We start from the raw sequence: 24511 nt of genomic DNA, 5'->3' as shown, positions 1-24511 counted from the left end.
ATATCGCTTTTCTTTTCTTTCGCCTGCCGTCCCAAATCTTTCGTCCCTTGTCCAATCAAACCCTCCTTTCAGCTTGTCTCGACTGGACCACCTGACCCCGAATACGTAAAACGAACCCCGAACCGCAGACCCATGCAGACTATCCGAACACTCTGCTCTATGATTCTTCTCTGACCATCCCTATCCTGCCCACATGCATCCCTCTGATCAGGATGCCACTGGGGTAGTGGGCGTCGACAATCCCACAGCGACCATACTCGACGCCGCCGTCACTATAGCTACGGCAACCTTCGTCGCTTCAGTGCGGCCCACAGACGTCCCTATGCCTCCAGATCCCGAGGCCGAGTGCCGCCTCATGGGGCCCTTCTCCATCATCATCCAGAGCGCACTGGGTGCCCTCGCACTCCTGTCCTTGGTCTACAAGCGGTGGCGTGAGCGGCCACAGCGTCCCGTCAAGATCTGGTTCTTCGACGCCTCCAAGCAGGTCTTTGGATCGGTGCTGGTGCACATCGCCAACATCTTCATGTCCATGTTGACCAGTGGGCACTTTTCGATCCAAACCGAGCCCGGAGTGGTGAGCAGGTTGATGGCTCGGGGTGGCGACAAGTACGTCCCCAACCCTTGCTCTTTCTACCTGCTGAACCTCGCCATCGACGTGAGTTACAATCTGCCTCAAGAAAATATTGGTCATGTTCGCTGACACGTGAAACTCTTGGCAGACGACGATTGGCATACCCATCCTCATCGTCCTACTCAAGATCACCACCGGCCTCGTCGCCTACACGCCCTGGGGGAAGCCTCGCGAATCGATCAAGTCCGGCTACTATGGCGACCCTCCCCGTGTCTACTGGTGGCTGAAGCAGTCCGTCATCTACTTCATCGGCCTCTTTGGCATGAAGATCTGCGTCCTCATCATTTTCATCCTCCTGCCCTGGATCTCCAAGGTCGGCGACTGGGCCCTGGGCTGGACCGAGGGCAACGCCAGGCTGCAGATCGCATTTGTCATGATGATCTTCCCGCTCATCATGAACGCCCTGCAGTACTACATCATCGACTCCTTCATCAAGCAGAAGGAGACCAATCTCCACGAGCGGCTGCCCTCCGAGGACCCGGACGAGCACCATGGCCTGCGCCACGAGGACGCCGACCAGGGCGAGGAGCTGCTGACCAGCAGCGAAAGCGAGGATGACGACGAAGCTAAGAAGTCCCCACGTCATCCGACCCGGAGAGGCGAGAACAGAGTCCAAGAGGAGTACGACCCTCGCAGAGACGGCGAGGACGGAGCCGTGATCGGGAGCAGCAGCTCGAGCATGCGCTACGAGGCTGCCAAATCTACCCGGCCAGGCCTGGACCCTAAAGAGTAAGGGGACCCGTCATCTCAACTTGGGCCCCAGGAAGAAAAAAAACCACTGGCATAAAAAAGGAGTTTTCTTTTTCTTTGATTGCATACACTCTACTACGGGGGTTTCTGGGCAACTCGTTCTTTACGGATTTTATACATTTAATAGCGTTTGGGAGCCTTCCACTGGACGGACATACATACGGGGTGCTCATTTGGATGGCGTTCTTCATGGGCTTTGAAGAAAATACTACTCCTTTATTGGTATAAAGTACGCCTGCAGCTCTGAATATGTGATATTGAAATTCCAGTGAGGCTCCGCTTGTGATCTCAATGAAGTTGCCTAGTAGGAGAGCCAAACCCGGGTCTCGGCGTATTTTACTTCGTAGTAGTTCGGAAATCTGGGCCATAGATCCAAAGCACCAACTTGCAAAGCCATTCATCATGAGTATGCCATATCCAATCCTCATGGTGTCTGTAGATTGATGAGGGTATCAAAGGTGCTACTAAAACAAAATGCGGTCCTGTTGCCGCTCATGCTCTCGGATCATGACACCGTCCCTTGTGACTCGAGCGAATATCATTCCCATAAGATCCACCGTGTCCAAATCGTGCGGTTGAAATATTCTAAAAATGCAAGAAACACAAATGCCGAGAAGTGAAAAGGGGGCCGGCCCATCGCCAAGGGACGGACGGGCCGAATTCTGGTGCGCCTCATCGATGTGAACCGCCACGGCAAGATGCCCACAAGCCAAAAAAAAAAAAAAAAAAGAAAATGTACCGCCGCAACGCCGAGCCGGGGGGGGCATAATTCTCCCAATGTTGTACCCGCGGAATTTTGAAGCAAGGAACCCCAGTCTATATCCTTCTACCTAGTCGCACATGACGGATGGCTCATACCCCCGTCCAGCCCTCCTGCGCTGGGCGGTAGGGCTTGTATCCGGGATAGCCTTCCTGTCCAGAAGTCTCCCGGGACTCGCTGGGCCTCCTGTCGTAGTGGCTGCCGTTGGGGGTCTGCGGGCGGGCGAAGCCCGAGGTGAAGTCGAAGCCACCGTTGTTAACGATGGGGGACGACGGGACACTCTCCTCCCGGACGAGGGGGGATGCCGGGCCACCAGCAGGTCTGTTCAGTGGGCGAGGTGACTGCGCGTACTGACGGACGGGGGCAGGGGAATATGAGCGGTCAAAGTTCTCCCTGGATGGGCTGCCGACCGGCGAGCCGTACCCGCCAGGGGCAGGGCCGTTGGCATTGGCGGGAGATTGCCTCCGGCCATAGGGATCACCCTGGGGACGGGGTGATGCTCGTGGCCCGGGGGAGTTCCTCATGCGGGGATCCATGCCGTAGGGAGAAGGGCTGCTGTTGCCTATACGGCTCGGGGGCATGCCTCTGTAGCCAGGGCCGGGACTAGCTGTTCTTGAGCCATAACCATAGCCTGCAGCAGCACCGCCCATCGGTCCGCCCATCGGTCCGCCCATCGGTCCGCCCACCGGCCCGCCCATGGGCGGCGCAGGAGACTGCGTCCGGCCGTAGGGGTCGTTGTTCCCGTATTCATCTGGGCCACCCGGCATGTCGGTGTAGCCTTGGTCCATGCGTCGCGGGCCATAACCGTTGTAGCCCGGGCCGGGCGAGTTCCTTCCACCGGGCACAGCAGCCATTCCGGCGGCCATACCGGGACCCGCGCCACCGGGCGGCATGTCGTAGGGCTGATCAAGGCCAAATCCGTCGGATGGCGCGTCATAGGGATTCTGGGGTCCGTAGGGATCTCTCGAGGGGGGCTGGGCCCCGACCATACCTCCCGGGGTCGGCGTCATGCGGCCATAGGGGTTCGGGATATTGTCTCGGGGCATGGGGTTGATAGGAGAAGCACCGGCCGTGAGCGGGTCCTTCTGTTCGGCGGTTCCGGCGGCAGGCTTGTTGAGGTTGTTCATCTCGACCGCCTCCTCCTCAACCTCGACCTTTTTGGAACCTGCACCCTCCCAGCTGGGCATTTGAGGAAGCGAATCCTCCCCGCGCTTCTTGTTGACGTCAAACTCGGCGTACTGAGGTGGGGTGACGCCGGTGCTAGCGCCGCCCATGTAGGGAGCGTGCATGGGTGCCTCCGTCCGGTATCCCTGGTGCGGAGGCACGTAGGGCTCATCAAGATACTTGTGCTTGCGACTGCCGGGAGGATCGCAGCAACCGCAGCAGTTGCCGCAGCACTTCAGGCAGGAGAAGCAGCTGCAGCAGCAGGATTTGGCGCAGCAGAGGCATCGGCCGATGCAGTAGAGGATGGAGATGATGATGAGGCTGACGACGACGATGATGGCAATGACGGGATACCTGTTGACTGTCAGTATATACCGTGGATGGGCTAGGACATGGGGGGACGGGGTGCATACTTGCAGAAGTTGGCGGCCATGCAATTGTCCCAGCTCGACAGAGCCGTCTTGACATCGGTGACCTTCTCCTGCGCATCTCCAATCACATCTCTCCTGGCGAGGTGTGAGACGACACTCCTGGCCACCGCGCCGCTCAGTTTCTCCCACGTCCCTGGCTCCAGACTCCTCGCCATTGCGACGTCTATCGAAGGCATCTTGGCGCTTGCAATGCTCCGAGGTGTTTCGATTGAGCGGTTTCAGGTACAGAGTATAGAAGTGAGGATCTGGTGGTCGGAGAGTTTCGAGGGGCCCATGTGTCGGGGAACAGGGGCCTCGTCAGTAGTCGTTCAGAAGGGCGATGTAATTTGTTCTTCCCAGGCGAGAAGCAGGATGGTGGTCTGTCTCAGACAGGAATTGGTGAAACTCGGGGGAGGGCTGGGCGAGGAGTGCCAAGTGGTATGTAGTGTCGTCCTCTGCCACAGCCACACTTGAAGTCGAGAGCTGAAAAAAAAGTGACCGCGAGACAGCTCGGATCGCGCCAGGTGAACCGAAAAGGACGCGAAATCGTACTCGTAGCGAGGGAAAAAAAAAAGAAAAGGGAATGTCGGTGTTTGTCGCTTGAAGGTCCGTAGTCGGGAAACGAAACGGGCAACTAAGCGGGCTGCGGGGAGCGATTGTATCGAGCAATGGAATCCTTAGGTATAAATCCTACTCGGGGGGGGGGAGGAAAAAAGAATGGCGGCAGGGTGCCAAAGGAGCGACAGAACCCAGGCAGGACAATGGGCAACGCAGCGTCGTCAGCGTCGCCTGGAGGGCTAACCTGGGAAACAAAACAGAGCAAGTGAGGGTGGATGGGATGGAGAGGACGAGAGGCAGCCGGGACGAAGGGCGAGTTTTGCGCCAGCGAAGCTCTACCTGTGGTCAATGGAAATTACCACTGCGGGACAATGCTGCAGGGCGCCTGGGCACAGACTCACAGTGGGCAGACTGGCAGTCTGCCCACTGGAGGGAGAGAGAAAAAAGCGGAGGCTAGGACCCTGGCAGCGAACGCGTGGCCGCATTGGTGCACTGGAAGGTTGACGCTGGTTGGTGATGGCAGTGGGTTCTGGTGACAGCGCCCCTGAAGCTTTGCTTTTGATGGCCTAGCACTTCCAGCTAAGGCAAGGTATGGGGTAATGCTAGTGAGGTACCACAGCCCCTCAGGGGCTTCCCGCCATCATCATACGTAGCACGGGGGAAGACAAGAACAAGATGCATAGTAAGTAGTATTGTGACGAAGCCGAATTGCCGCCTCAAGTCCGATCTGACCCTTGGTTGGTCATCGGTGGAGGCTGCCACAAAAGCCACAAAAGTGTCACCAACTGTCAGCGGCATTTGGACGATTTGGGCGGGCCTCCAGGCAACCCCCCCCTAGATCTTGGTGTTTCAGAATTCAGACGTCTCAGGGGGTTCGCTGTGCGGTGGGCGGGATGACGACGTCAACACCAATCTACCGGACTCTCAACCCCTGTCCCCGGCACCAGCATGGCAGCACCACCACCCGTCACGTGGCGGCGAGGCACCGCGCTTTGGCCAATTCTCAATTCTCAGAATTACTTCATAGACGCCTCATCTTCGGGACTCAAGGTTCGAGCTCCGGGAGCGCCAGTCGATGGCGGCCTGGTGCTCGTACTTCGTGCCTGTTCGTATCTGTCCACATATGTGAGACCTGCAGCCTGCAGCGGACGACGCAAGGGGCGTTCGTGCAGAATCGCAGCCAAGGGCCAACGTAACTACTGGCCAGCCCAGCGTGACCTCGACGCTGCAGACCCGCACCGATATTCTGTGCTCTGGCCCAATTCAAGTGCCGAGGTCCATGTAATTAATGTCCCCATCCATGTCGAGCCCTGGCCCTCTTCGTCCCTGGTGGAACTGTGGCGTTTCTCGTGGGGTGACCGTCTTGCGACAACTCCAGACCAAATGGCGTCGTTCTCAAGGCTGTTCAATGTCCATTGGTATTCGTAGGTACGTATACACACTAGGATTATATCCTTTAGTAAAGGTTAAGAAAAACTCTATATATACTTAGCCTTTCTACCTATTTACCATATACCTCTAGTAGTATTCAGTCGAATTTTACATAACGGCTGCTATAGGGTGCTTTTATCTTTATGAGTCCTTGGGGTACGTTCTTTATCCTTGTTGCTACTAGGTGTACTTTCAGACCCAGCGGGACGCGATACACGAGAGGTCCTACCTCAATACCAACGCCATCGCGCAGTTAGATACGGCCACCGACATCACGCTTGACCTATAGATGTTGGTAATTCCGATATAGGAACTACGCTCCCTACAAACCTAATGGAGGATGAAGACTGGGGTGGATGGATCTTGAGTTCTGTGTTGGCTCTTTGCAAGTCTTCTCTAAGAGAACATATCCGGTCGGGCTGACTGGAACGGATAATGTGACGTCTGTGAGCTGTATGCGTCTGCAGTCTCTTATCACATCCGCGACAAGCTCTAATAGCATGTGGCACTTCTACCATATATATCTATGGTCCGATGATCGTTTCTCGCGACGAATCTCTATTGGGCATATGTCTTCTTGAATCTTATTGAAGTAGATAATACTAGCCTCCTTCTAGTAGGAGAGACCAGTCACAAAGCGCTGGCTCAGTATGTGGACTTGGTATAGGAGAGGCAAGTAAGAAACAAAAATACACCAGCGGGATTCGACATGAGGCTTCTGTCTCTTGCCTACAGCGACTTTTCACATTATAGGTTTCCTTCTATCCATGTCCGTGTCGATGCTACCAAAGAGCGAACTGGCATGCATTCATGAGGATGTGTAGGAGTTCACTGACGGGATCGGGTTGGTGTTTATAGTTTTAAATGCCAATACTCTACCCACATGTCGACGTGGGTGCGGCCATAAAGAGCCCTGTCCTGAAATATCTGCTATGGGGTCAAGCCATCGGTGGTGGGCATCACCGCCAGGGTTCCTACTCCCAGACCCGAGCTGATACTGTTATAAGCAAAACCTAAAAGACGTTCTGGGTCGGGCTAGCCCTGCTCTGCTCTTTACTCGTGTAATACCTTACTACGCAGCATTCTGAACTCCCTCCCGAGAACTCTGTTGGGCTGTCCTACCAGTCTTCGTTTATCTAATAACATGGCGCTCTTGGAAGATGCTGGCACAAGATCCACCTATGGGCTTACATGTCACAAACAGCGCTGCTAACATATGAGGTCTGGAGGGAGGCACAGGAAACGGGCAGTTCTTGGGAGACGGAAACTAAAACTGCCATTAGAAATCGACAGACGAGGTCTATTAGTTTTTTCGAGACTCGACGCTCAGTTGAGTCGCGTGATGGGCTTCAGCTTATTGTCATCCCACATCAGGTTTACATACGTGCGCTTCTCGAAAACGTACGGCGCCAAGGCGATCTTGTCGCGATCGTCCGTGCGGTGCTCGGGGTCGTTTGACCACCGCCGGCGGTAGGTCAAGATCTCGCCGTCGTCAATGCATCCAACCTTTTCCCTGGCGGTCCTCAGGAGCATCTCTGCCGCGTTCTGGTAGATGAGACCCTTGGTGACGAACGAGGTGTACCACGGGTTGGTCCAAAGCTTGGCATTGGAGTTGCCATCGGAGTTGCCATCGGAGTTGCCATCGGAGTTGCCATTATTGGAGAAGTCTTCGGTGTTGTAGTCCGGGTTGGCAGCGGGCGCGATGACATACAGAGTCGTGTCCGCGCGAGAAAGCCACCCGTTGTAGCCATTGGCGGCATTCCCTGGAAGATTGGAGAGAAGCTGGTCCAGCATGGACATTCCGGCGTCGACAAACTCCTTGTCCTTGGCCTGCTGGGCCGTGCCAAAGGGGAAATCGAGCCAGGTCTGCTCGTCGCGGCGCTCCCAGACGTGGGCCAGGATAGCAACATGCGGCGACGAGACAATCAGGACGGTGCAGCCGCTGAGGTCGCCGGTGGCGATGACAAAGTCCTCGGGGTTCTCGCGGTACTGCTGCCAGTAGATGATATTGGCACCGTCGGTTGCGACCTGGACTTTGGCCCGGTCGAAAAGGCTCGATATGGCGCCCTGGGCAACGTCAGCTCCACCGTCGAGGACAAAATGGGCAAAGTACTTACGCCGACACGTTTCGCCAGACTCCTGGACTCATGGGCTTTTCGGACGTGACGGGCAGAGATGGTGCCGTTGGAAGGGGTGATGACATCGTTTACGTGGTTGGCGTTCGCAGCGGCAACCATGTCGGCCGTGTAAGGAAGGACTCCGACGGAGGCACCCGGGTCCTTGGTCTCCCCCGTCGGTCTGCTCTTGTCCGGTAGACATGGCCAGTCGAGGCTCGTGATGGGAGCGCGGCTGGGCAACAGTCAGGGCAACCTGGAGTGAGCAGGAATAGGCGGGGGGGGCATAACTCACGGGAGGAGGTTGGCGAGATCTGCAGAGTAAAGAAGATCACGGGGAATGATACGAGCAAGTCCCAGGCTGGAAAGGAAAGCAGCCCACAGTCCGAAGACCAGGAGGAGGCTTTGCCCCAACGTAGCCATGATGTGCACTTGTGGAACAAGCAGAGCCGTACAAGAAGAGCGAGGGAGAAAGGGAAACAAGCGATGATGACGGGCAATAGAAGGTTGGAGTGAGCGAGAACAGGTTTGGGAAGACAGGACAACACTCGCCGACTCGGACGACTCAGAAGCAAGGCATCCGACGAAGGGTATGAGATGCACCAGCACAGAGTACTCTGTACTGCTGGTATCAGCTTCTAATACTGCCACTACAAGGGACTCGGGTCCAGGGCATGGGCCGCATCATCCAGAGCTGACAGCTGCATGGGATGCATGTTGTCTGGCAATGGGCAATGTCACGACTGGCAGGGTTTCTGCGTCTTGCCCAGTGGTTGCGGCATTGATTCGAAAGGGAAGAGGGAGCATCACACGAGTACATGGTACATAGTCATTGTACATAGTACGGATAGAAGTACGGATAGTAGTACGGATAGTAGTACTACTAATTAAACGTGCAGGCCATGCATGGCTGGCAGCTGCAGGGGTGCTGTCACTACTAGGGACTGTAGGGCTGGCACTAGACATCCATCAGTACTAGTTAGTTAGTACTCTGCCTATTAATAGCCCACATAGGCTTCGCTTAACCCTGGGGCCATGCCATAGACCTGTTTGAGCAAATGAGACGGGAATCAACTTCTGGCCCTGGACATGAGGCTTGCGTACAGACCTGAAACAGTATCGCCTCGGCCCAGTGATGAGTGGCCTACTTATGAGGACGGCCTCGACTCGGCCATGGATCCTGGCCTCTCACCCTCATCCCCTCATCTCCTCGGGCTAGCTATTATTACCTCTCCACGGAGTATACCGCGACTTTCCAGAATCAACCATGCCCATGACTGCCGGAACAATGACTCGGCCAGTCCAAGGGCCGACCCTAGCCAACGGCACGCAGACGTCACATGCGCAACCGCACCCCCTGCTCCAACAGCTCCGGGCCAGGTGCTCATCTGGCTCTGCCAGGGAAGTGGAGCATCTGCTAACCGAGATCGGGCCTCTTCCACCGCTGGACGACATCCCCAATGCTGCCCTGGACTGCCTCGCGGAAGCCGTCCTCCGGGCAGCGTACAACCCAGACCGGGGCGTCCTGGCGCTCCTCCTGCGATCCGGATTCGCCCCGTACAGGCTATCCAGGCGGCTGGTCGACGAGGCCTTCAGGCGCGACAACACCCGGACCCTCGCCGCGCTCATCGAGGGCGGCTGGGATGTCAACGAGGCCGGCCCGGGGATGAGCATGAGGCCCCTGCTACGCCACGCCGTAAACAAGCCCGAGCTGAGGAGGCTGCTCCTCAGTCATGGCGCCGACCCCCTTGTCGAGAACGAGCGGCGGCTCACGGCCCTCGAGACTGCGGCGGCCTGCTCTACCCCGGAGGTCCTCGCGGAGCTGATTGCCCACGGCGGCGATCCCAGACGCGACGACAGCCTGCTCCACGCCGTCGAGTCCGGCCGCCTGGACAACGCCAAGGTGCTTGTTGCCCACGGCGCCGACCTCAACCAGCTGGAGAAGGTATACCCTCACCCCTGGGGCCAAGCGGCGCGACGGACGCCCCTGGACGCAGCCACTGCCCGATGCCCGCCCGGGGGAGCATCAGCAGCAGCAGCCGTGGCCCCTCATCCGCAGGTTCAACAGAGGTGGGCCAAGGGGGCAGAGATGAGGGAGTGGCTACTGGCACAGGGAGCGAGCGAGAGGAACGTGGGAAGCAACAATTGAAGAAGAAGAAGAAGAAGAAGAAGAAGAAAAAAACCATCATCTCACGCAATGGTCCGTTTCTCGACATGGACCCTATTATGAATTCTGGCGACGTCTGTTCCCGCCACCCCTCCTCGACTATTGCTCTTCCACGTTCAGACATGACTCTGTATATAACCCATTTCATCTGCCTGGCCAGCTTCACACGGTCTTAAACTCCCAGGTTGGCGGAACGCCGGCAACGGGCCGTTCTTCGTCATCATCAGACGCCGCCTCGCAGGAGCTGTAGCTGCCGCCGCCGTCAGGATTCGCAGGGTCCACGGCCCGGAAGCTCCCGACGGTCACGCCCGACTCGATCTCGATGCAGGAGTCCTCCCAGTCGACAGTCTTGATGAGGTTGGCGTGGCAGCAGCTCGTGTCGCTGTAGAGGGCGAGGACGAGGCTGCTGTCGGCGTCCTCGGCCCACTCGTTGATCAGGCCGGATGTGTAGCTGTCTTCGCGGGCGACGACGCAGCCCTTGTCGGCGTTGACGCCGGGTTCGGAGACTTGCGAGCCGGTGCACTGCTTCGAAGGGTACTGGTGGACGTTGAAGCCCGATGCCAGCGAAACAAGCAGGAGAGCGGCGAAGGAGGTCTTCATGGCTGCTGGTACAGAGCACGGATGGCTCAGGGGGATGTGTTGTTTGCGGTAAAGATTGCAAAAGGTTGGTGGTGTTAAAGACGGTGACGGGGCGAAGAGGAGGGTCAGTCAAGGGACTCGAGACCCAAAGAGAAGAACGGCTTGCCCGGACAAAGAAAGGTATTGATTGGATTGGGTGCCTTGATAGCAGCAACATATCTTTTGCCTCTTCCGCCACCTATGCACCATGCATTCCAGGTATCACTACGGAACCCTTAATGACACTTGACAACACATGTGGATTTCGATCCAAGAAAACTGTCCCCTGTCTAAGCTCAAACAGGTGTAGGGCCATGCGACGAGTCAGACGCCGCCGCTTACGTCTTGTTCAAATCTCTCTAGTATTATCCGTGGTATTCCTCTCTAAGCGAGCTCTCGTTTACACCGTATCATATGCTCCGTATCCGTAGTAGCTGCCTGCAATACATACCCCTGAACCAGGGCGGGTCTCGACCCTTCTGGGCTACCTACATGCATATATTAGCAGGATCGCCTGACGCCCCTGTCTGCCCTACGAATCCGTACATAGTACATAGTACACCCTGTACCGGGGTCAAGCCTCGAGATGGGAGGATCCTGGGAAACTTCATCTTGAATGGCCAAGGTGCGAGTTTTCTTCTTGTTCAGTCTGGGTGCTGGGGACAGCCCCTGGCCTGGGCCCTGGTGATTGTCAGCATCGACAACTTTTGGCTAGGTTGAGTAATGGTACGGATACCCAACAGTATATCCATGTTGGCCGGCCGCCATAGGATGCAAACGTACTCCGTACATGGTAGTATTATCTTTACTCTATACCTCCCTCCCATCGACCTCCCATGATTCCCCCGAGCCACCTCTAGGAGGCTTTGCTCTTTGTCGTCCTTTCTCACACCATTCTCTGCTTCCACTCCTTGACTAGTATTGCCTCTAGGCCATGAAGCCCTTCACCCATCTCTTGGCCCTTTCGCTGGCCCTGCAAGGGGCTGGTGCTAGTGCCACTCCTTTCTCCCACAGCACAAACGATGTCGGCATGATGCTCGAGTCCCGCGCCAGCGGAAAGCCTCCCACCTACCAGCAAGTCCTGGCCGCCTCCCTCAGGAGGTACCCCGGGATGCAGAGCGGCTCCAACTCGGGCAAGCTCAGGTACAGCCTCAAGCCCTGCAGCGACAGGTGCGAGAGGAAGAACGAGGTCCAGGACAAGGATGGCAACTGCAAGCCGTGCCCCAAGGGCCAGAAGCCTGATAGGGATCAGTCCAAGTGTGTTCCCGACGGCAAGGAGCAGGGCAAGTGCGAGAACGGCAAGATCCTCGACCCTGCGGCCGGCGGCCAGGATGCCACCACGGAGAACCCCAAGTGCATCACCGACGACGACGAGAAGTGCCCCGAGGGCCAGAGGGCCGAGTCCCGGCGCAAGGGCCGCGACGTCGACGAGGCCTCCTACCAGCCGAACTGCGCGGCTGACGAGGACCCGGGGTTCAGGTGTGGCGACTCCAACACCTACGACCACAGGACCATCCAGGACGGCAAGATCAAGCACAGCTGCCGCTCTACCAAGAAGCACGAGGACGACAAGAAGAGCAGCTACGACAAGCGCGTCCAGGAATCCAGGGACGCCAAGGGCAAGAACGCACAGGACCTCGACAGGGAGCGCCGTCAGAAGAACAGGTCCGGCTGGTGCTTCGTCGCCCTGGCCAGCATGGGTCTCTTCGACTACATAGGCGAGGAGATCAACAGCCTGTCCGACGACGAGATTGACGGCATGTACGCCCAGTACCCCTCCGATGCCCCCGACCCTTCTGGCGACGGCTCCATCCCCAACTGGGTCGTTGCCACGTACGCCACGGTCACGGGCATTGTCTCCGAGGACGCTGGTTTCGGTGGCATCTTCCAGGCCATCGCCAAGTTCGTCGGTGCTGGGAAGGGCAGCACGGCCAGCTCCGCCGCCGTCAAGGGCATCCGCTCCGGCAAGGCCAGGGGCCCCTCCAGCGCCGCCAGGAAGGCGGGCTCCAAGTCCGGCACCATCCAGAAGATCTTCAAGGACAAGAACATGCTCGACTGCGTCTCCACCATCGCCTCTTCCGCCGCCGGTCTGGTCCGCCGCGCCGAGGTCGTCAAGTTCTCCAACGGGCCCATCGGCATCGACATCGACTGGTCGCGCACCGAGGAAATGTCCAGGTCGCCACCCGAGGGCGTCAGCATCGAGCTCCGGTACGACGACCACGAGGACAGGCTGTACAAGGTCGTCACCACGCGCACGCCCTCCGAGATATACTACTCCCCCCGCCGCATGTCCTACGAGACCTGCCAGGCGCCCGAGATCATCAACGGCATCGTGTCGCTGAGGGTCATGGGTGGCTGCTGCGCCTTCTACGACGGGGACAACTGCGCGCACGACACCTTCATGTTTGCCATGGAGAACCGCGAGCACGGGGACCTCCAGGGCGCCCACAGGAGCGCCATCAATAGTTATTGGTGCACGGGCAAGGCGGGCTGCGAGGGCCAGCCTTGAGGACATGAATGGGCACGGAGGGATCATAGGCCATCGGTTATAGTAACGTTACCAGGATACGAATACACTATATATATCTTACCAGGTAGCCCCTGGGAATTCTAGACTTACATACTACGTTTTGGTAAAGCCATATTCAAAGCAAGTTATAGACTTACTCTTGCCAAGTTTATAGGCCCCTGGGGGATGTTTTAGAATTCCCCCCCCCCAGTTCTGCTCAATAACAATGTTGCATATATTAAAACACCGGCCAGCTCAACTTGCATGTCGTGCAGTGAGAGAGCTTAGGCGTACCAGGGAATGGCTACCTCCCATAAGCAGTAGCTTAGCCATAGGTAGGTACCTACATAGGTAAACGAGCAACCCAACGCCCCCTCTTTCCCGGATTCCTAAGACCTCGTCTCCCGACCAAGTAGAAAAATAAAAATAAAAAAGGCCGTTTCACATCGTCACCACCACCACCGCGAAACATACACGCGCCCGCGCTGTTGGCCCCCCCTCCCCCTTTTTTTCCCCTTCCCGCACAGCTCCTCTCTACTTCGTCCCCGGCACGGCCGGCGGCGGCGGATACACGTTGCTCTCCGGCTGGTACGCGTGGGGCGGGGACTGCACGCCCGTGTCCTGGCCCTGCTGCGGCGCGTAGTACCCCTGGTTGGGGTCGTAGGCGGTGCCCGTGTACGGCTGCTGGGCGGGGCTCTGGCCGTAGGCGGGCGGCGGGTTCTGGTAGTTTTGCGCGCCGGCCCACCCGCCGCCGTTACCGCCCTGGTTCATCTGGTAGTTGTTCTGGTAGCCGTTCTGGTTGCTGTCGCCGTACTTGGGGCCGGGGGCCATCCAGCCGGTGCCGTAGTAGGGCTGGGCGCCGCGACGGCGGCGGCGGCGGGCCATGATACTGGAGAGGGGGGGTTTTCCGGTTAGCACGTGTGAATGAAGATGGAGGGGGTGGTGTTGAAACACTGTTGGGGCGGACGTGGAGCGTACAGGCAGATTAGTAGGACGATGAAGAAGACGACGAGGATGACGCCGGCAAAGACCCAGCGTCCCCAGTAGTACCACCCGCTGTGGCAATTGTAGTAGCGTCCATAGCTGTAGCAGCGGTCGCGCTTGGCGAGATCCTCTGCGAGGGACATGTCGGCTGACTGGGTTGGTCGGGGCAGACGATGGCGCGCAGACGGTGCAGGTGAATATGTAGAGACGGATCGAAGTTTTCACCAGATCGATGGCTCGTAATAGGCGATGATGGTGGAATGGAAGAGAGAGATTAGAGTTTTGGGGGCCGGCGCAGGGTTGTCAAATCCAAGCCGAGGGTGGTGACGTGGACGCCAAGATGTCGATTGCCTTGGGGCTTTGATCGCTCTGTGGGTAAAGCTTGGCGAGGGAGTCTAATGAATAGCGTGATCTTGGCGAATCGACGATGCGAAGGACTCGACGGACGGACGGATGGGTTTTCACGAAAGATGGGTAGAGTCGTGAACGGCTAAAGTTGGAGGAGGAGATAATGTCTGCGCATCGCATTCCAGTCAGCAGGGACGTCCTTATTTGAATGTCTCTCCCAGCTGCAAGCCGCCGACGCCCGCATGCGATCTGGGGGAGGATCATCAGGCTTAGCGCGCTGCCTTAAATGCCTATTCGCACTTAGCTGGTCTCGATCTGCGCCCACCCACTGTAAGTTAAGTCCCCACCGGCCTGTGGCTGAGCCGGGGCTGGAGAAGAGCTTCGTGACACCACCACCGTTGCAACACCCGACACCCAACACCCGACTCGCCATTGAACGTCCCATGATTTGTCAATGGCTTCTCGCTCGGGCGTGCCCAGCATCAGCCGAAGTTGTGTTACGCAATATCACGCTTCTATCACCTGGCCCTGCGATGATTATTCCCGGAACACGCATTGTTGCGAGGCCCGACTGGGTTGACTTCATTATCAAATCCCGACCACACCAACACCCCATCCTGCGGACCTTAAACGGGGGCATGGCCCCCAGAAGCGTATCTCTGAACAGTCCCTCTTGGGCCACAGGGTCACAATAGCAATAATTCTGCTTCAAACCAAACCCCGTTTAGGACCTTATTACTGTCATGGTTGAGCCGCAGTTGATGACGAATGTACGTGCGTCCAAACCGGAGGCTCGGAGCATCAATCAAGGTGCAACCCCACTCTTATGAGGCGTCCCCGACCCTGGGGAGCCCCACATACTTTTCCCGAGTTGCATCTGCCAAGTGAAGGAAGGGCCCTTGACTACAGTCTCAATGACCAAATTGATACATAATTGCTCTCTATACGTGTATCTAGCATGCGATATGGGTTTCTTGAGACATATTGCCTAGGTAGAATAAATTCTAGAATGCGAAAATAGTGTAGTGCGCCAGGCAGTTGACACAAGTGTCCAACCTCATCTTACGTACGCCTGGCTGGCCACACCTCACAGGAAAGCCATCAGCACCCCTTCCCCCTCCCTTTGTCTCTTCGCCGCCTCTCATCGCCTCAGATGGGGCATGACTAGACCAGCTGTTTGTGGATTGCTTGTTATTGAGAAGGGGGATTGTAGTTGTATATAGTACAAAGGTTTTTGTGTTTGCGCTCCCTGCGAAACCCAACGCATCGATACAGGTCGTCCAACTCAGTTCCGGCTCCTGCGACCTTCTCCTCATTACCCTCTCACAGGTGAGAGTGCGACTCTGTCGTCTGAGTAAGAAAAAAAAAAACAGGCCCCATGTACGTTGTAGCAGAACTGAACGCTCCCCCTCCCCCGATTGTGTATTTCACGTCAATGTCATCTGGGAAGAGGTAGAAAGAGACGGGGTGGCGTGATTTGAAATTAACCGTCCAAAGAAAACAACACAACAACAACAACACTGTAATCAATCCGAGATCAATCGTTCTGCGCTTGACCCCTCCCAGGCACAGTGATCCTGAAAAACCAACGTGAAAGAACGAAAAAACTCCGTGGCTGAGACGTGACGCCTGTTGCTTTTCCTCCTTCGTGAACGCCATCGCAAAGACACAATAAACAATAATCAGGAACACACAAAAGAGACAGATGCCAAACCGCCAAACTCCTCTCATTGATGATGTCGTTGTCGTGAATTTAGGGAGTCTTGGCTGGGCGTCATCTAGAGGCCGGGTTTGGGGAATGAATAGCGGTTCCGGCGGAGGTCCTCGGCGGCCTTGGCGCTGCGCTCAGCAACCTGCTGGGCCTGCTGCTTCGCCGCCAGGGCGTTGATCTTCTCGCGGGCCTTGACGAGGCTGCTGTTGTCCTGCTGCTTGAGCTTGGCGCGGATGTCGTAGAGCGCCACGAGGGTCGATGCTCGCTCGAGGTCGTCGTCGACCTTTACCTGCAGAGTTAGCGGGGAGCCAGGAACCAGGGCGCGGGCGACGGAAGGGGGCAAGAGACGGGATACGTACATCAGAATCGCCACGTCGTGGGGTGCCGGGGGTGGAGTTGGCGCTGGAGCCGGAGCGCGGGCTGGGCGAGGTGATCATGATGCGGCGGCCAAACTTGTCGACGGGGCCGGCCTCGGTCGACCAGGCGCGCTTCAGGACCGAGGGGCGCGACTTGTCTGGGTGGTGAGGCGCGCTGGTGGGCGCCTCGGGCTGAACGTCGTGGCGGACGGCGGCGGGGCGGTTTGCATTGACGATGGCGGCGGCGGCTTCAGGTTCCTGGCGAGACAAAGTCGTGGTCAGCTTGGGCTACAGAATTGGGCGGAGAGGCTTCTGCGCAGGGACGTACGGCGGCGCCTAGGTTGCTCAGGTCGGCGAGCACCTGGGACAACTGAAGGGTCTCCATTGTTGTGCGGTGAGGGATCCTGGAGACGCTTTGTTCGATAGCGTGTCAGTCGACGGTGATTGGGGGTTTTCGCCTTCTAGGAAGAACATGGGCTGGGGCAGCGGCTGCCACGGCGATGGATGTGGGGGAAAGTTAAGTCGTTTGGTGTTCGTAACGGTCGATGGGTATCCGTGGATAGTTGCTGAAACCTGGATGCGGTGATGAAATGGGTGGTGGTTTTTGCCAGCTCTTTGGTTTAGGTTGTGGTGCCAAGCGAAAGCGGACTAACAGGGGGCGGCGGGGTGGGTGGAGTTGGCTGTTTAAGATGGCAGCCGATCACGGGGGGGGAGAGGGGCGAAGGGTAGCTCGAGAAGGAAAAAAAATGTTAAAATGTTTCAGCCGTGGGCTGGTAGGGCGGGCAAGCAATCAGGGAACTTGAAAGTTTATTTGGACGATAAAATACCGTCTTGACACGAAGAGGGGTGACCAAGGAGGGCCGGTTGGCTACGCGAGGCGAATGGTCGAGCGTAAAAGAACAAGTGGCGGAAGGCAAATGGGTTGGAGGAGAAGCAGAGGGACCTTGACCGGTCACTCACACGCGAGCGCCACTCACCCACTTATCAGCACCATCCCACGATTCCCTCCGATCTTTACCGTTCGGCCACATTATTAATACGTACCTGTTCCCGGGTGATTCTGCGGTCTCCCTGTCGAGGGAAGAAAGGAAAGACGGGGAACAAAGGAAACAAAGGGCCCGAGATTCACTGACCCCCACTCCAAGGCCGTGGTCAGCAGGGCTGCTGGAACAACGTGGATTGGACCGGGTGCGCGCCCAAGTTGGGGTGCATAACGCTGCACTGCACCCTGCCTGCATGCCAGTCGACCGACGCCGGCCGGATCCCGAAAAATCCCCAGAACTATTACTTGTAACCAGGATACGGGTGACGTGGATTCTGGCTCGGGCCCGGGTCAACGGCGTTCACGTCGCAGGTCTGGGTGGAATGCGGATGACTGGGCAATGAGTCCATGGCGCCCGATTGATGACGTCGCTCCCGCACACGACTTTAGGCTCGGGGCTGCGAATATAGGCCTGCGAATAATAGTGGGCGGCACGCAGCTGGTGCCTCTGAGGAGTCGAGGACTACAGACGGCTGGATGGCTGAGCATCATATGAGATACATTCTCGTATACCTAAACCAATGTGGCCATTGGCAAATACTACCCCGGTATCCGTACTCCGTACCACGTACCAACACGCGGCCCAGCTCACCGGTTGACCAAGGCCACTTGCCTGCCTATGCTTGGCAGCATAGTGACTAGACACGGAACACTGTTCAGGACGAGGACTGAAACATCATCTCCTTGGCCGACCTGCGACAAGCCACTCGGGGGCCAAGTTGAGCTGTTGTTCACTATTGTTACCTGTTCGCGTCTTCTGTCCAAGTTAACTGGTATCCATTCACTGGCCGGCGCCAAGGTACTTCCCACTATATAACAGCCCAACCCCAACCACCGCCTCCTATTCTCGTCCCTTTTCCAAGCACACAAAGTAAAACTTACTTAAACCAAGTGTCTCTTTGAAAAAGCCCAAAAGGAAACCCACTATAAACCCCCAACCCATCGTGAGAGAAGAAACATAAAAAATCGACCAGCCCATCAGGGTCGCAAAGCCAAACCCAAACCCCAAAGCCGAGTACTCACTCTCCCAACTTCCCAGCACCCACGCCCAAGTCCCCAGTAGTAGATCTACACCATGGACTCCACGCGGGGCCCCAATAATAGACCCGCCAGGGCAGCCGTAGCCATGTGCCTCCTCGTCCCCAAGATTTGCAGCGGCTGTTTCCACGAGACCGAGGCCGTCATGCAGCGATGCCCCCACCACAGCTCCTTGTCGGTGATATCGCGCTGTACTAACCTGCGCCGCGGACCCACGGAGTACTACCTCTGCCCCCGGTGCCAGTGGGGCAGGCTGCTCCGGAAACTGAAGCCCCGTCTTCTCCCCGGAACTGACGAGGACGAGGCCCGGAGGACAGCGCGGGCCACCGGCCAAGACTTGACGCCCAGCGTGGAGGAACAGCGGCTCCCACAGTTGTTCTTGCAGGGGGCGCTCGAGGGCGCTCGTCGATTTATGGAGAAGAATGGTGGCTCCAGTGCCTACGCTGGGCCCGTCTGCCATACCTGGCGCGACCCCCAGACTTCCCGGGAGACCTGGATGGGGGCATTATGGGGTTTTATCACTAGCAAGTCCCCTCTTGCGGTTACAATGGATGGAGTACAGCGTCCTCAGTCTAGAGTCCCAAGCCGGGGCTCCCCTAGGTATACAAACGGGCGTCCTCCCAGAGACCATTTAAGCCGGCGTCCTCCCAGAAACCCAAGCCAGCGTTCCCCTAGAGACCCAAGCCGACGTGATCCAACAAACCGCCGGTCGGGCTCCTAGTCAGGGGGTAAGTTCGTATCAGTAGCTGGACTATTGTATAGGAGTCGAGTAGTAAATATGAAAAGATGTCAGTCCCAACTATATAGCCCACCTCATTCTGTAGTATTGACAATTCCGTGATAGTGAGCACTGTAATATTGTTACAGCAAGTAGAGCAATATCGTGATAAGAAGGGGAACAACATCGTCACAACAAAGGGGAGCAACAACATGTGAACCCCCGCCCAGTATAGATAAAAAAAAATCATGCTTAAATTGAGCACCATAGCGTAGAAATATTTTATGTCCAACACCCGTTTCCTTGAACTTCGTCTGTTTCCCAACGTTACGCCTTCGTGATTCTGCAAACCAGGTCGGAGCCGTCGACCGAGTCGCCCTCCTTGACCTGGAGGCTCGCCACCTTGCCGCTGTGAGGCGCCGAGATGACCATTTCCTAGACAGCTTGTCAGTCTCATCTTCACACCTAGAAGCACATATTTTTTTTTTACTCACCATCTTCATCGCCGACAGAACGGCAAGAGGGTCTCCCTTCTTGACGTCGGAGCCCTCGTGGACGCGGAGCTCCACCAGCACACCAGACATCGGGGCGCCAACCTGGCTCGAGTCGCTGGGGTCCGCCTTGGCGCGGCTGACGTTCTCCACCGAGGCCTTCTTGTCGGCCACGGCGACCTGGCGCACCTCGCCGTTCATCTCGAAGAAGACCTCGCGGAGGCCAGTGTTCTCGCTGAGCGGGCCGACGGCCAGGAGCTTGAGGATCAGGACCTTGCCCTTCTCCAGCTGCACGTTGAACTCCTCGCCGATCTCGGGCCGGGACAGGAAGTACTTTGTCGGCAGGACCGACAGGTCGCCGTACAGATTGATGAACTTCTTGTAGTCCTCAAAGACCTTGGGGTACATGACGTAGGAGGCAATATCGCACTCGGTGACGGGTCCGCCAAACTTTTTGGCCAGTTCACGCTTGACCTTGGTAAAGTCGACGGGCTCGAGGAACAGACCGGGGCGCTTGTCGAGCTTCCGGCGGCCGCGGAGGGCGTCGGATCGCAGAGGCTCGGGGAAGCCTCCGTACGGCTGGCCCATAAGGCCCTCAAAGAACTCCAGGACGGAGCCGGGGAAGTCGAGCTCGGCGGCGCGGGCCTTGACGTCCTCGGGGGAGAGCTTGTTGGAAACCATGAACTGGGCCAGATCACCCACGACCTTAGACGTGGGGGTGACCTTGACGACATCGCCCAGGAGGTCATTGGCCTGCTCATAAGCCTTCTTGGTCTCGAGCCACTGAGATCCGAGGCCGAGTTGGGAGGCCTGGAACATCATGTTGGTCAGCTGACCACCGGGAATCTCGTGCTCGTAGACCTCGGGGTCGGGCCCAGAGAGGTGGGCCTCGAAGGGCGAGTAGAGAAGGCGGAGCTGCGACCAGTAGGTGTCGAGGGCCCGGACCTGGCGGGGGTCCAGTCCAGGACCAAGCTCAGTGCCCTCGAGCGACGCCAGGATGGCGTTGATGCTGGGCTGCGACGTCATACCGGACAGACTGTCGGTGGCGGCATCGACGGCGTCGGCACCAGCCTGGGCGCAGGCCACCATGGAGGCAACACCAGTACCAGCGGAGTCGTGGGTGTGGACGTGGATGGGGAGATCGGGGTACTTCTTGCGGATGGTACCGATCAGGAGGGTGGCGGCGTGGGGCTTGAGCACACCAGCCATATCCTTGATGCCGAGGACGTGGATGTCGAGGGCGACAAGCTTGTCGACGAGATCCAGGTAGTACGGCAGGTTGTACTTCTTGGCGGGGTTCAGCACTGCACCTCGTGTTAGTAGATTAATAGGCCAAGCTTCGAATTAGAAATACATACTGTCGCCGGAGTAGCAGACCGTGGCCTCGACGACACCGCCAGCCTTCTGGACGGCCTTGATACCAACCTCGAGCTGGTTAATATCGTTCAAGGCGTCGAAAACACGGAAGATATCGACACCGTTCTTCTTGGCCTGCTCGACGAAGTGGTCGATGGCGTTATCCGGCAGCGACGAGTAGGCGACACCGTTGGCGCCACGGAGGAGCATCTGGAAGGGGATATTGGGGATCAGCTTGCGCATGCGGCGGAGGCGGTCCCAGGGATCCTCGTAGAGGAAGCGCATGGCGACATCAAAGGTGGCACCACCCCAGCACTCCAAACTGTAGAGGTTGGAGAGGGCATGGCTGGTCTCCTTGGCAATGCTGAGCAGGTCAACCGTGCGGACACGGGTGGCGAGCAGAGACTGGTGGGCATCGCGCCAGGTTGTGTCCATGAGAAGGCAGCCCTTGTTTTCGCGGACGGCCTTGGCGAAAGCCTTGGGGCCCTTCTCCAGGATGATGTTTCGCCATCCCTTCTGGCAAGGCTCGCTGACGTCGACCTTGGTGCCGTCAGAGCGGATGATCTCGGGGATGATAATGTCGGACTTGAGCTTGGGCTCGCCAATCTGGCCCTTGATGCTGCTGCCGTTGACGGCGACGTCTCCCAGGTAGGCGAGGAGCTTCTGGGCACGGTTCTGGCTGCCGACCAGGTCGAACAGCTGAGGGGTGTCGTCGATGAAAGTCGTCCAGCAATTTCCATCAATGAAGGTGGGATGGGTCAGGAGAGAGGCCAGGAAGGGGATGTTGGTCTTGACGCCGCGGACACGGAACTCGATCAGGGCACGCAGGACCTTTCTGCGGGCAATCTCGTATGTGGAGCCATGGCAAGTGCACTTGACCAACATGGAGTCGTAGTAGGGGGTGATGACAGCACCGGCAAAGCCGTTGCCACCATCGAGACGGACACCGTTGCCACCAGCAGAGCGGTACACCTCGATCTTGCCCGTGTCGGGGCGGAATCCCTCGGCGGGATCCTCGGTGGTGATTCGGCACTGGATGGCATAACCACGGGTGGAGATGTGGTCCTGGGTGAGGCCGAGCTGGGCCAGGGTGGCACCAGCGGCAATCTGGATCTGGGCGGCGACGATGTCGATGCCGGTGATCTCCTCGGTGATGGTGTGCTCGACCTGGATACGAGGGTTGATCTCGATAAAGTAGTAGCGGTTCTGCTGGTCGACCAGGAACTCAGCAGTGCCTGCATTGCGGTAGTTGACAGACTTGGCGAGCTTCACGGCGTCGGCCAGGATAGCATCCCTCGTCTCGGTGGGCAGATCCTTGGCGGGGGCGATCTCGACGACCTTCTGGTGACGGCGCTGGACGGAGCAGTCACGCTCGTACAGGTGGACAATGTTGCCCTGGTTGTCACCCAAAAGCTGGACCTCAATGTGCTTGGGCCTGTCGAGGAAGCGCTCGACGAAGACGGTGCCGTTGCCAAAGGCAGACTTGGCCTCAGAGGTGGCGCGCTCAAAGTGCTCCTGCAGGGACTCGGGGTCGCGGACGACGCGCATACCTCGGCCACCGCCACCGTAGGCGGCCTTGATGATGATGGGGAAGCCATACTGGTCGGTGAAGGACTTGACCTCCTCAAAGGTAGCAACGGCGCCCTCGGTACCAGGGACAACGGGGACACCAGCGGCAATGGCGAGCCTGCGGGCAGAAACCTTGTCACCGAGAGAGTCGATGACATCGGGAGAAGGTCCGACAAACTACATAGTAGCACCAACGTTAGTGCGCGTCACACGGTGATGTGGGGTCTCGTGGGCGGTCTCACAATGAGGCCAGCCTTCTCAACGTTGCGGGCAAATTCGGCATTCTCAGACAGGAAACCGTAACCTGGGAGGCGGGATTAGTTCCAGGTCGTCCGGTTCGCCGCGGCAGGACGGCCATTGGTGGAATGGGATGGACCAACCAGGATGGATCATCTGCGCGCCGTGCTCGACAGCGATCTTGATAATCTCATCGCCTGCGAGATAAGCTCCCACAGGGGTGTATTGGCCTCGCTTGCCAATGACGTAGGCTTCGTCGGCCTCTGTAACCGCGGTTAGCAGCGTCCTCCCTCAAAGAGTCAGCACAGGGCCCGGGGTGTTATCAGGTCGTACTTTGACGATGCATGCTAAGGCGATCCTCATAGCTGTGGGAGAGGAGTCAGTCTCTGGTGTCTCGGCAGAGGTAATGGCATTTCCGGCTGGGTATTACCTGAAGACCGCAATGGTGTGCAGCGAGAGCTCGTGAGCCTGGTGGCATGGTCAGCGTCTTGTTCCCGATGATTGGTAGCGTAGACACCTACTGTTCTGAAAATCTGTTGAGTGGGACGGGAGGATTAGCAAGGCGCATTCCATTTCGGCTTCGAGTCGGGTAAGGGAGGGTAGTTCATACGCGAATGGCTGTTGTCGGTTAGCTGGGAGTGGTCAATTGAGCGTTGGAGGAGGCGGAGCGACTTACGGATTTCACCACGGTTGGCGACTGTTTGGTGACGAGTTGGAGTCAGCGGTCGGTCCAGTGCAGGGCCAATTGTGCCAGGGACTCGTCGGGGACTCACCGAGGATCTTCTTCAACTGCATGATGCTCGAGTTGGCGCGGATATGGCCCACGGTCTTGGGCTCGCCGGCGTCATCCTCCTCCTCGAAGACATCGTTGAAGGTCAAGGGCTGCTGCGGCACCACAGCCATGATGTCGACGGGTGGGTGGTTTGTCTGGCGATTGGGGTGGGAGAGGTGGGTGAGGATGGGGTTGAGGATGGAGATGGAGACTGGCACCGAGGGAGCTCAGTCGAGGATGTGAAAAGTCGAGCCTGGAGGTTGTGAGCAACGGGCCGAGCTGCTTGGTTTTGGTTCTGGGACGATGGCGAGTGGGCCGGGTTCGGTGATGGCGGGGTGTCAAGCTGTGCTCGTCGGCTGATGCGAGCACAGGCAAATCGATGGTGGGGTTTGCAGGTACAGGTGGGATAGGTGGGACAAGTGACGACGTAGGTACTTACCAGGAGTATTATATCACCCGGAGCACCAGCGCACCACGGGGATCTGGAGGAGATATGGGGATATGGAAGTACAGCTGCTCAGGAGCGGTGATGGAGAGAAATGTCGGGGAGACAGGCGGTGTCGAGGATGAGGGGATTTTGTAACTTTGCGATTCAGGGAGGACTGTTTTCACAGGCGAGGTACCTCTGGCCACCTTAGAGTTTTGGTGACGCAGCTCAGACAGATGGAGTCACAGAGACTAGTCCTGCGCCCAGCATGTACCTACAGCCACTACAGCCACTACAGTGGGTTGCTCCTGCACGTTGCCGCAACTCAACATCTTGCGAGCACCTCCACC

At 57.6% G+C, this 24511-nt stretch overlaps 9 protein-coding genes across 9 annotated transcripts; 3 read left to right on the top strand and 6 right to left on the bottom strand.

The window, feature by feature from the left end:
• Positions 1 to 322: 322 nt before the first annotated feature.
• Positions 323 to 1364, top strand: ACO1O0_001295 (vacuolar membrane protein-domain-containing protein; the record flags this gene model as incomplete). The annotated part of the gene is made up of 2 exons (XM_083190782.1): positions 323 to 655; positions 720 to 1364. The coding sequence occupies 2 exons, from the start codon at positions 323 to 325 to the stop codon at positions 1362 to 1364; spliced, it is 978 nt and encodes a 325-aa protein (XP_083054641.1).
• An 869-nt stretch (positions 1365 to 2233) lies between these two features.
• Positions 2234 to 3891, bottom strand: ACO1O0_001294 (uncharacterized protein; the record flags this gene model as incomplete). Its single annotated transcript, XM_083190781.1, has 2 exons — positions 2234 to 3659; positions 3719 to 3891. The coding sequence occupies 2 exons, from the start codon at positions 3889 to 3891 to the stop codon at positions 2234 to 2236; spliced, it is 1599 nt and encodes a 532-aa protein (XP_083054640.1).
• A 3139-nt stretch (positions 3892 to 7030) lies between these two features.
• Positions 7031 to 8241, bottom strand: ACO1O0_001293 (uncharacterized protein; the record flags this gene model as incomplete). The annotated part of the gene is made up of 3 exons (XM_083190780.1): positions 7031 to 7771; positions 7822 to 8053; positions 8114 to 8241. The coding sequence occupies 3 exons, from the start codon at positions 8239 to 8241 to the stop codon at positions 7031 to 7033; spliced, it is 1101 nt and encodes a 366-aa protein (XP_083054639.1).
• Positions 8242 to 9085: 844 nt separating this feature from the next.
• Positions 9086 to 9967, top strand: ACO1O0_001292 (ankyrin repeat domain-containing protein; the record flags this gene model as incomplete). The annotated part of the gene is made up of 1 exon (XM_083190779.1): positions 9086 to 9967. One exon carries the CDS (start codon positions 9086 to 9088, stop codon positions 9965 to 9967), a length of 882 nt encoding a protein of 293 aa, XP_083054638.1.
• Positions 9968 to 10147: 180 nt separating this feature from the next.
• On the bottom strand, positions 10148 to 10585 carry ACO1O0_001291 (uncharacterized protein; the record flags this gene model as incomplete). The annotated part of the gene is made up of 1 exon (XM_083190778.1): positions 10148 to 10585. The coding sequence occupies one exon, from the start codon at positions 10583 to 10585 to the stop codon at positions 10148 to 10150; it is 438 nt and encodes a 145-aa protein (XP_083054637.1).
• A 952-nt stretch (positions 10586 to 11537) lies between these two features.
• Positions 11538 to 13112, top strand: ACO1O0_001290 (uncharacterized protein; the record flags this gene model as incomplete). The annotated part of the gene is made up of 1 exon (XM_083190777.1): positions 11538 to 13112. One exon carries the CDS (start codon positions 11538 to 11540, stop codon positions 13110 to 13112), a length of 1575 nt encoding a protein of 524 aa, XP_083054636.1.
• A 534-nt stretch (positions 13113 to 13646) lies between these two features.
• Positions 13647 to 14239, bottom strand: ACO1O0_001289 (chitin synthesis regulation, resistance to congo red-domain-containing protein; the record flags this gene model as incomplete). The annotated part of the gene is made up of 2 exons (XM_083190776.1): positions 13647 to 14001; positions 14091 to 14239. The coding sequence occupies 2 exons, from the start codon at positions 14237 to 14239 to the stop codon at positions 13647 to 13649; spliced, it is 504 nt and encodes a 167-aa protein (XP_083054635.1).
• Positions 14240 to 16222: 1983 nt separating this feature from the next.
• Positions 16223 to 16896, bottom strand: ACO1O0_001288 (uncharacterized protein; the record flags this gene model as incomplete). The annotated part of the gene is made up of 3 exons (XM_083190775.1): positions 16223 to 16444; positions 16515 to 16769; positions 16840 to 16896. The coding sequence occupies 3 exons, from the start codon at positions 16894 to 16896 to the stop codon at positions 16223 to 16225; spliced, it is 534 nt and encodes a 177-aa protein (XP_083054634.1).
• A 2740-nt stretch (positions 16897 to 19636) lies between these two features.
• On the bottom strand, positions 19637 to 23865 carry PYC1_1 (carbamoyl-phosphate synthase L chain, ATP binding domain-containing protein; the record flags this gene model as incomplete). The annotated part of the gene is made up of 6 exons (XM_083190774.1): positions 19637 to 19744; positions 19804 to 21104; positions 21159 to 22902; positions 22968 to 23029; positions 23106 to 23225; positions 23736 to 23865. 6 exons carry the CDS (start codon positions 23863 to 23865, stop codon positions 19637 to 19639), a joined length of 3465 nt encoding a protein of 1154 aa, XP_083054633.1.
• Between the last annotated feature and the right edge of the window lie 646 nt (positions 23866 to 24511).

This window comes from Amphichorda felina, assembly GCF_050947745.1.
Source record: "Amphichorda felina strain 45539 chromosome Unknown scaffold_1, whole genome shotgun sequence".
Taxonomy (NCBI): Eukaryota; Fungi; Ascomycota; class Sordariomycetes; order Hypocreales; family Bionectriaceae; genus Amphichorda; species Amphichorda felina.
This window is presented reverse-complemented; position numbering and strand designations above follow the sequence as displayed.